The sequence below is a fragment of the Capricornis sumatraensis genome, chromosome 2 (genome assembly GCF_032405125.1).
Source record: "Capricornis sumatraensis isolate serow.1 chromosome 2, serow.2, whole genome shotgun sequence".
In the NCBI taxonomy this organism is placed as follows: Eukaryota; Metazoa; Chordata; class Mammalia; order Artiodactyla; family Bovidae; genus Capricornis; species Capricornis sumatraensis.
The window spans coordinates 66,245,495-66,255,950 of record NC_091070.1 but is presented as its reverse complement, the minus strand read 5'-3'; the positions used below and the strand labels follow the sequence as shown (position 1 = coordinate 66,255,950).

Genomic DNA, 10,456 nt, shown 5'->3' with positions numbered 1-10,456 from the left:
GTGGACAGTCTTGGCCAAAACTAAACTTGGGGATTATCTGAGGTTTCACTTGGCTAGGATTTTTGTCCCACAGGCACGTTCTTTCTCACACACACACAACTTCCTGCAGAGGGAGCTGGGCTGAGACAGAGGGCTCACCTGGCCCTTTAGTTGCCTAGCAAGCATCCCAGGTGTGCCTTAGAAATACCTCTCCACACGAACAACACTTACCATATACCAACTCTAGAGCTTGCAAAGTGCTCTTATGGCTACTTATAATAGTATATTACTTGGGATATTACCTTTTTTTCTCTGAGCCTCCCTTTCCTTACAGGTAAAGTGGTGCCCTTCCCACTCCAAATTCACCTGTTAAACATCCTTCCAGCTCCAAGTCCAGGGAATGTTCTCTGAATCCCTGCTCCTCTCCAAGTCCTCAATCAATGAACCTTCACTCTCAGAGAATTTCTGGGGCCAAACTTCTATTTAAATTGTTGACCAGAGTTCCCTTGTGGCCCACTGGTTAGGACACTTCACTCTCACTGCTGAGGGCAGGTTCAATCCCTGGTTGGGGAACTAAGATCCCACAACCTGCACAGAAGAAGCCAAAAAAAGAATAAAAAGCAATATAAATTGTTGACACTGGCATCCTGACCTTCACTAGGTCCTTATGTAGCCTTTGAGTGCTAAGTCTAAAGACTGAGTTCAACCAACCCAAGTCCAAGAAGTTTGGCCAGTGGTTGAGGTTTAAGTTGTATGGGGGTCCCTTCGTGTCTGGGGTCTAAACCAGAGAGGCCCTCCCCAATCTGAAACCCTTGGGCACTGTAGACTGTTGGAAGGATCAGAGCAGGAAGGTTAGAGGGCTCAGGATTGCCCCAGAGCCCAGGGCTGAGCACTGTGCTCCAGAAGGGAGGGGGAGAGGGGAGGGGCACCACCCGCCCGGTGAGGTCATGGGAAAGCAGCTCTGGCGCTGACACCTGGGGAAACCCGTTTCCAGGCTGCTTCCCACGCTAGCTCTCCTGGGAACCAGCTAAGCCCCAAACGGGGCACCCCAAACCCCTCCCCGCAGGCCAGTTCCCATCACTGTTCCATCTAGACCAGTCCTCACCTTTCAATCTAGCCTCAGTCTTTTGGTACCCAAGCTGTCTATCCAAACTGTTGGGTCTTGAGGGACCAACATGCTGACCTCTCCAGAAAAAGACACAGAGACAGCAGCTTCAGAAACTTAAGGCTTTATTTGCAGATTCCACATTGCCCTGTCTTCTAGGCTATGACTTTGGAGAAAGCCCCTTCTTCCTTTAGGCTCCGATTTGCAGCTCCTCCCCCTCCTCTTGCTAGGCCTTGCCTCTCACTTCCTTCCCCACTCCTGTCCAGCCAGTTTGGGCAGTGCTTAGGGAGCCCTGAGACCCAGTTCTTCTCAGGCACCAGCCCCGCCCTCCCTGGCCTTGAGGCTTTGAGGACAGCCCAAGTGTCAGCCTTGCTCTTCAGCTGCCCCACTTCTCTTCTCTCCTTTCTCTTCTTCGTTCCAAGTGAAGCCCTCTGATCTGTCCCCAGCCTGCCTCTAGTCCTAAGGCTCCAAGGCTGTACTTTCTGCTCCTTCTGAATCTCTCACAGACCTCTGTCTTATTCAATTCATTCTAAACTCTCCAAATCAGGGCTGAATACCTTCCAGCCTTCTGAGATGCCCAGCTGTTCTTCAGGCTCTTCCTCACCCCTGGGCCAAGGAAGGGGTGGGGACCACCAAAAGGGGTCCTACTTCAGCCAGGCTGGCTTGAGGGCCCATAATAAGAAACTGGGAATTGGATCCCAAGCTGCTTGGAGGCAGCTGACGCTGTCAGGATCATCCCATGAAAATCAAAGTACTGGCATTTCTCTGTCAGCCTTGACCACAGAAATCCAAGTCAGAGCCTTCCCTCCTCCAGGCCCTAGGCTCACCCTGGCATCTAAGAGCGGGCAGTTAAAGGCCCATGGTTCCACAGCGTTCAGATGGGAACTGAGTCCCAGGGGGGTGGCCTGGCCCTGCCAGCAGAGCCCCTCAAAGGCCCCACACCTCAGGTTCTAGAAGTCTGTGGCCATTGGCCTACCGATCATTTTGCTGCCACAGCTGTTCAAACAAAACAGAAGAACTTCTTCCAGCGGCAGCGGGAGAGGGTGCGCACACCTTTGGCGTTCAGCTTCTTCTCCAGCCGGGCTTTGTGCTCAATGGCACTGAGAATGGCCGAGTCAAACACCTCCTTCAAGTTCTTCTGCGTCAAGGCAGAGCACTCCAGGTAGCAGCAGGCCCGGATTTTCTCGGCCAGACCCTGAGCCTGGGGTTGAGGCACCGGGCCTTCCCGGCCCCCCTGGTCCAGCTGAATCAGTACATTGACATCATCCCTCAGGTCGGCCTGGGTACCCACCAGCAGCACGGGCGCCTGGGGATTGTGAGTACGAATCTCTGGCAGCCATTTCTCTGTGATGTTTTGGAAGGAGCTGGGCTGCACCACACTGAAGCAGGCCAGGAAGACATCTGTATCCGGGTAGCAGAGGGAGCGAAGGCGGTCAAAGTCTTCCTAGGATGGAAAGTCCAGGCCATTATTCCCTGCCACAGGATGCAGGTAATCCCTTGTCACCTGGGTTTAGAGACTGAGACTCATAACTAAGGGCTCAAGCCCTTCTCCATTCCTGATGGACCCGGGATCCTCCCAGCCTCCAACCCACCTCACCCCAGATCAGTAGAGGATGCTCCTACTTCTCACCTGTCCCGCTGTGTCCCAGAGCTCAATGCGCACCGGCGCTCCATCAACCAGGACTTGCACTGCAGGGGAGAGGCAGGGGAAAGACTGAGTTAGAAAGAGCGTTCTGAGATTAGGTTTGATGTAGATACACTACCGTGTATAAAATAGCTAGTGGAAACCTACAGTTCAGCCCAGAGAGCTCAGCTCTGTGCTCTGTGATGGGTGGTATGGGGGGAGGCGAGTGTTCAAGAGGGAGGCATAGGTATACATATAGCTGATTCACTTCGTTGCAGAGCAGAAACTAACACAACATTGTAAAGAAATTATACTCGAATAAAGAAAAGAAAAAGAGGCTTCCCTGGTGGCTCAGTGGTAAGAATTCATCTGCCAATGCAGGAGACACCGGTTCGAGCCCTGGTCCAGGAAGATCCCACCTGCCTCAGAGCAGCTGAGTCCATGACCACAACTATTGAGCCTGTGCTCTAGAGCCCTGGAACCGAAACTAAACATGCTATAACTACTGAAGCCGGGACGCTGTAGAGCCGGTGCTCCGCAACAAGTGAAGCCGCCGCAGCGAGAAGCAGCGAACTACAACCAACAGTAGTCCCCACTCGCCGCAACTAGAGAAAAACCCGCGCAGCAACGAAGACCCAGCACAGCTAAAGATAAATGAAGAAAAAAAAAATTTTTTAAGAAAAAGAAAGAGCGTCCTGGATCCCACCAAGCCTCAGCAGCGCCACCTCGAGGCCTGCTCCCGCCAGCCTCCCCGGGGGCTTCGGTGCACTGGTTCCTCTGCTCCAGACGCAGCCCCCGAGTGCACAACCCCACCCCAGCCACGCGGCCGTTGAACGTACCGGAGAAGGTGTCCAGCGCTGTGGGCCGGTAGCGCGCGGGGTACCCATTGCAGGTGTAGCTGACGATGAGGCTGCTCTTGCCCACCGCGCCGTCGCCCACCAGCACGCACTTTATGCCCAGCTCGGGGGACGCGCTGCCCCGTCCCGGGGGAGGGGTCGGGGATCGGAGAGGGGACGACTCGGCTTCGCTTAGCTCCCGCGGGGGCATGGCCCGCTCCGGGGACAGCCGGGGACCAGGCTCCGCTGTGATCGGTGAAGCACGTTCCGTAGGTTGCCTCTGACTGAATCCGCGGAGACCCAGTTCAACCGCCAGCCGCTACCCGTGGGTATATGTGGACCCCGCCCACCTCATCTGCATACCCCAAGCGGCCTCGGACCCCGCCCACCCTCCGAGCCTCCTTCAGGACCTCCCTCTACAGCACGCCGCAAGAGGTCAGGCAGTCTCTAATACCAAGAGGTAGAGACGCGGGCCGAAAACGGACGCTCAGGGAATCACACAAGTTCGAGAACAAAGAATTGCCCAGATGAGGCAGATCTCGGTATCCTGGCAGAGACAGATATCCAGGATTTATTGTTAGGAAGAAGAAGCGAATTGCAGAACACACACTGCAACATGTTCAAATTAAACGTTTGTTCAAATGAAAACAATAAAAAAAGACATGTTTGAGTATTAAAAAGGCTGGATAATAATTTTATTAAAGAATTACTTTTTTAAAAATAAAGAGATCATGAAGAGGCAGAAGATAAACTCAAGAGGGAACACGGCCGGCAAGAATATATTGTACCTCTTCCACAGAAGAGCTGCCTCTAGATTCAGCCTGAAGGCAGGCTTTAAACACCTTCACTCTGCTCCTTTGAAGGATCTCGGGATGCTGGAGAAGCTAGCTGGGGAGGATCTTCAAGGACAATTCTCCAATTGAATATTTTCTATATCCCCAAAGTCTCTAATATTATCTTCATCATCATCAAAAGCAGATAATAATTACCTGTTTGCTGATGCTGTCCTGGGCCACCCATTGTCCTTGCCCTAGAAGGTGTTTATAGATAGAGACATGATATCTCATGTAGCCCTAGGAAGGTCACCAAGAGAGCAAGCGCAGAATAGCCTGATGCTAATTTCATCTCTTTATTGTAGCCACACCAAGTGACACCAGGTCCAGAATGCTTTCTCTGAATTCCAAGCCTATACAAAGATCTCAGCCTATATAAAGATCATTGAAAACAACTCCTTCATGAGTTGTTGAAAGGAGAGTGTTGGGAGTAGGCCAGTGAAAATTGAAGAAAAGAAATAATTGTATTTTTCAAGCAGTAGGTAGTATAAAAATCCCTAAGTCCAAATTTTAAAATCTCTTGAAAAAAGTTTCAAGATTTCTGATTTTTATTCCTTACCCTCCCCCCACCACCAACTGTTGATCAAATGTTGAGGACAACAACTAGAAAGTTGTTGATTTAACCATTAAAAACTTGACTGTGGGGAAATGGTAGGATCCCCAGTATTCACTTCTGTATCCCAGTGTCTACATCCTACATTTCTGACCTCCAAGTATCTGTGGATGCTAATAACCCCTTGGTGATGGACAGGGAGGCCTGGTGTGCTGTGATTCATGGGGTCGCAAAGAGTCAGACACGACTGAGCGACTGAACTGAACTGAACTGATAGCCCCTGTGACTTCTCAGACACATCCACATAAGACATCTGGCGAGTGAAAGAAGCCTAAAAGTGCTGCCTTCACACTGTGGCACTCAGAAGGTCTGAAAGCTATTCTTTTTGCTCTCCTGGAAAGGGAGCCAAGAATGGGGATTTGAAAAGACCTAGACATCAAGAGACCTGCCCCAGTATTCCCACTTCTTCAACTCATTAGCTGTGTAATTCCTGAGAAATCACTTGCTCCATCTCAGCTGTAACATGCTAGGTGAAGCTTCCTTATTTCATATTTATTTCTTAAATATTTCTTATTTCTGGTCCTAGCAATCTGTGATTCAGGGAACCTAGGGAAATTGCCCCAGTCTGGGTGTCTGAGACAAAATTACTACACACACACTCTTCTTCACCATGCTCTTATCCTTTTACCCAAACTATTATTAAAAATAGTTTCATTGTAGCTGTAAATTTGAGAGTAATCATGTTTAATTCTTTCTGCAGGTAGAAGGGAATATAAATAATACAAATGGGGGAGGTATCAGCTGGTCATGGTTAAACCCCACTTGGCCTGCAACAGGTCATTCTTTGCTGGCCCTGTGGATGGGGACACTTTCTAACCTGAGCTGGTTTAGGGACAGTCTTGTCAGCAAGAGATGGGAGGAGGAGACAACCTGGGGAGCTGGTGAGTCATCTATTTCTCACTAAAGACTTGCAATTCTGGTTGCTGCTGCTGCTGGGAAAGTCCCCTCCTGAGGGTGGCCTGAGTCTTATTCCTGTCCACCTGAGAAATTGTCCCAACTTCCGTCAGATACACATTTGCTAAGATTAAAATGTTGCCTTGACTTTGTCCTTGGAGGGATGATCGAATTTAGGACTGGAGCAGGAAATATACAAGATGAGCCTGGGACATTTTGTAGTACAGAAAGTAAGGAAGTGCCAAACAAACAAAGCAACAGGACCTGGAGATACATTAGAGGACCCAGGAGCCAACTGAAAGAGCTTCCACAGGCCAAACCTGGGACAGTCTGAGCAATAAAATAAGCCAGTATTGGATTATAACCCCAAATATAAAATAAATAGCATATCTATTCTGGTATAAATGGGGGATAATATATAAAACTTCTCGTGAATGATCCCAAATACTGTATGTAGATATTCTACCCTTAAGAGAGTAAACCACCACTCTTGTGGGCCGTGCGTAGTGACTTTTCTTGCAAAGACTTAAAAGGGTAGGGGAGAAAACAACTTTACAGTGGAAAATCCAGACAAACACCACCTCAAGCAGGTGATCAAGATTAAGATCAACATTGATAAGTCAAGTTGATGGTATGTACCTTTGATGTGATGCAGAGAATGACATTTACCTCTGTGGCCTTCCTCTCAAGAATCGCAGTCTAATTATGAGGAAAACATAGGAAAATTCCAACTGAGAGACACTCTACCAAAAAGTGGTCCAGTACTTCTCAAAACTGTCAAGGTCATCAAACAAGGAAAGTATGGAAAATGGCTCCAGACAAGAGGAACCCAAGGAGACATGACAACTAAATGTAATGTGGTATTCTGAGTGGGAGTTTGGAAGAGAAACAGGACATTAGGTAAAAACTAAGGAATTCTGAGTAAAATGTAAACCTGAGCTAATAATAATGGACTAAAAATAATAATAATAATGGACTAATTCTGGTTCATTAATTGTGACAATCAGTGACATCAAAATGTACAATCAGTTCAGTTCAGTCACTCAGTCATGTCCGACTCTTTGAGACCCCATGGACTGCAGCACACCAGGCCTCCCTGTCCATCACCAACTCCCGGAGTTCATTCAAACTCATGTCCACTGAGTCAGTGATGCCATCCAACCATTGTATCCTCTGTCGTCCCCTTCTCCTCCTGCCTTCAATCTTTCCCAGCATCCGGGTCTTTTCAAATCAGTCAGCTCTTCACATCAGGTGGCCAAAGTATTGGAGTTTCAGCTTCAACATCAGTCCTTCCAATGAACACTCAGGACCGATCTCCTTTAGGATGGACTGGCTGGATCTCCTTGCAGTCCAAGGACCTCTCAAGAGTCTTTTCTAACACCACAGTTCAAAAACATCAATTCTTCAGCGCTCAGCTTTCTTTATAGTCCAACTCTCACATCCATACATGACTACTGGAAAATATGTACAATATAATGTAAAATATTTATAATAGGGGAACCTGAGTGTGAAAGACAGGGAAACTCTGTGCTATCTTCTTGATTTTTCTATAAGTCTAAACTGTTCTAAAGTTTATTAAAAAAAACAAACAAAAAACCCTAATTTTAAAAGTATGGTATTAACACAAAAAAAGACACATAGATCAATGGAACAGAATATAGAACCCAGAAATAAACCCACGCTAATATGATCAATTAATCTACAATAAAGGTGGCAAGAATATAGAATGGGGAAAAGACAGGCTCTTCAATAAATGCTGTGGGTGACCCTGGACAGCTACATGCAAAAGTATCAAACCTGGACTACTTTCTCACACCATATCCCGAAATAAACTCAAAATGGATTAAGACTTAAAGGTAAGACCCGAAACCATAAAACTCCTAGAAGAATACATAAGCAGTATGCTCTCTGACATCAATCTTAGCAATATTTTTTTGGGGGGTCTGTCTCCTAGAAAGGGAAATAAAAGCAAAAATAAGCAAACAGGACTACATCAAACTAAAAAGATTTTGCATATGGAAAGAAACTATCAACAAAACAAAAAGACAGCCTACTGAATGGGGAAGATATTTGCAAACAATATACTCAATAATGGGACTATGTAGAAACTATATCCAAAATGCACAAAGAACTCATACAGTTCAACAACAACAACAACAACAACAAAACACTTGATTTAAAAATGGCAGAGGACCTGAATAGATGTTTTTCTAAATAAGACACACAAATGGCCAACAGGCATATGAAAAGATGTTCATCACCAGGGAAATGCAAGTTAAAAGCACAGCTGTGACAATGGCTATCATCAAAAAGAACAATGTATTGGTGAGAATGTGGAGAGAAGAGAACACTTGCACATTATTGGTGGGAGTGTAAATTGATGCAGTCACTATGGAAAAGAGTATGAAGTTTCCTCAAAATATTAAAAATAGAACTACCAGGTGTTAGTCACTCAATCATGTCCAACTCTTTGTGACTTCATGGACTGTAACCTGCCAGGCTCCCCTGTCCATAAAATGCTCCAGGCAAGAATACTGGAGCAGGTAGCCATTCCCTTCCCCAGGGGATTTTCCTAGCCCAAGGATCAAACCCAGTTCTCCTGCATTTCTGCTTCCTTGGTGGCTCAGACGGTAAAGAAGAGCTACCCTATGATCCAGCAATTTCACTTCTGGGTATTTATCTGAAGAAAACAAAAAACAGTAATTCAAAAAGATATATGCACTCCAGTATTCATTGTAGTATTATTTATAATAGCCAAGAAACAACTTAAGTGTCCATCAATAGATGAATGGAAAAAGATGTTGTATACATGTACCAAGGAATATTACTCAGCCATAACCAGTGAAATTTTGCCATTTGTTACAACATGGATGGATCTAGAGGGTATTATGTTAAGTGAACTAAATCTGACAGAGAAAGACAAATACTCTATGACCTGACTTATGTGTAGACTCTAAAAAACAAAACAATTCGGGACTTCTCAGGCAATTCAGTGGTTAAGACTCCACCTTTCCACTGCAGGGGGTTCAGTTTCAATCCTTGGTTGGGGGACTAAGATCTCAGATGCTGTGTGGCACAGCCTAAAAAAAATGAATTAAAATGTTTAAAAGACAAAACAAAATAAAAACAGACTCATCTATGAGTTCTACAGAGAGCAAACAGGTAGATGCCAGAAGGAAGGAGGATGGGGGTGAAATACTTAGGAGATTAAGAGGTACAAACCTCAAGTTATAAAATAAACCATGAGGATGTAATATACAGCATAGCATAAGGTATATGGTCAATAATATTGTAATAACTTTGTGTGGTGACAGATGGTTACCAGACTTACGGTGATCATCTCATAATGTATGCAAATGTCAAATCACTATGTAGTACATCTGAAACTAATATTTTAAGTCAACTATATTAAAAAAAAACTAAGCCTTAAGTTAAAAAAAATTAGCTAGCTTAGGCAGAGTGTAAGATTAATAAAATAGTTGTATTTAGTGAAAAAACAAACACACAAAAAAAACTGAAACGTGGTCCTGACATTGAATCATGGCAGTCATAAAGTTTTGTTTCCAAAGTGTCCAACACAAGGCGTATGGAGCTTTAGACTTGTGAAGCTTCTTTAGTTTGCTCTATCTCTTAAGATATCCAAGTGCAATTGCTGAGCGGTTTGAGCGATGTGGGCGGAGTATACGGGGGGAAGTTAGGAAACTAGCCTCAAGATCAAAGAGGCTCCTAAGTGGCAGACCATCCCAAAACTAGCAATCAATAGGTTCGCCAGAAGGCAATGGCACCCCACTCCAGTACTCTTTTGCTTGGAAAATCCCATGGACAGAGGAGCCTGGGAGGCTTCAGTCCATGGGGTCGCTAAGAGTCGGACACAACTGAGTGGCTTCACTTTCACTTTTCACTGTCATGCATTGGAGAAGGAAACGGCAACCCACTCCAGTATTCTTGCCTGGAGAATCCCAGGGACAGGGGAGTCTCGTGGACTGCCATCTATGGGGTCACACAGAGTTGGACACGACTGAAGCGACTTAGCAGCAGCAGCAGCAGGTGTGGTCAAATTCCTAGGCATTTCTGTTAAGCCCTGATCTTATTTAAAATTACTGCATACATTGGAATACCTCCAGCAAAACCTCAACTCAATAAACCAAAAGAAATCTACCCATATCTACCACTAAGATTCTCCTATTGTTGAAAAAAGGATTAGCAAAAAAAGGAAGAGTTTGCCCAAAAAGTTCAGTGCTGAGGCCCTTTGTCAGTGAAACGTGCCTCTTGTCATCTTTTGCTGTATCCTCTGCATACTCCACTCCGAGACTTCTGAATCAGGCCTGCTGCTCAGAAGGAGCCCAGAGGCTCAATGAGTAGGTCAGAAAGCTTTGAAATAAAAAGAGGATGCAAGAAAAAGAATTTTATATCCAACACTTAATAAACCTAGGAAAAACTACTTATTTACCTACATACTGATGATTATAAGGCAATAATTGGATTTTTCTCAACTCCCTGTGCTGCATCCTGGGAGGGTGTTAGAAGCAAAATTCAGTGGCCTGGGCTGAGTTAGCCTCCTGGTACCAGGGG

General features: G+C 45.9%; 1 protein-coding gene across 1 annotated transcript; it reads right to left on the bottom strand.

Moving 5' to 3' along the window:
• Positions 1 to 2,084: 2,084 nt before the first annotated feature.
• RHOV (ras homolog family member V) lies at positions 2,085 to 3,755 on the bottom strand. The gene is made up of 3 exons (XM_068966043.1): positions 3,548 to 3,755; positions 2,715 to 2,773; positions 2,085 to 2,528 (listed from the first exon to the last, which is right to left on the bottom strand). Exons 1-3 carry the CDS (start codon positions 3,753 to 3,755, stop codon positions 2,085 to 2,087), a joined length of 711 nt encoding a protein of 236 aa, XP_068822144.1.
• Between the last annotated feature and the right edge of the window lie 6,701 nt (positions 3,756 to 10,456).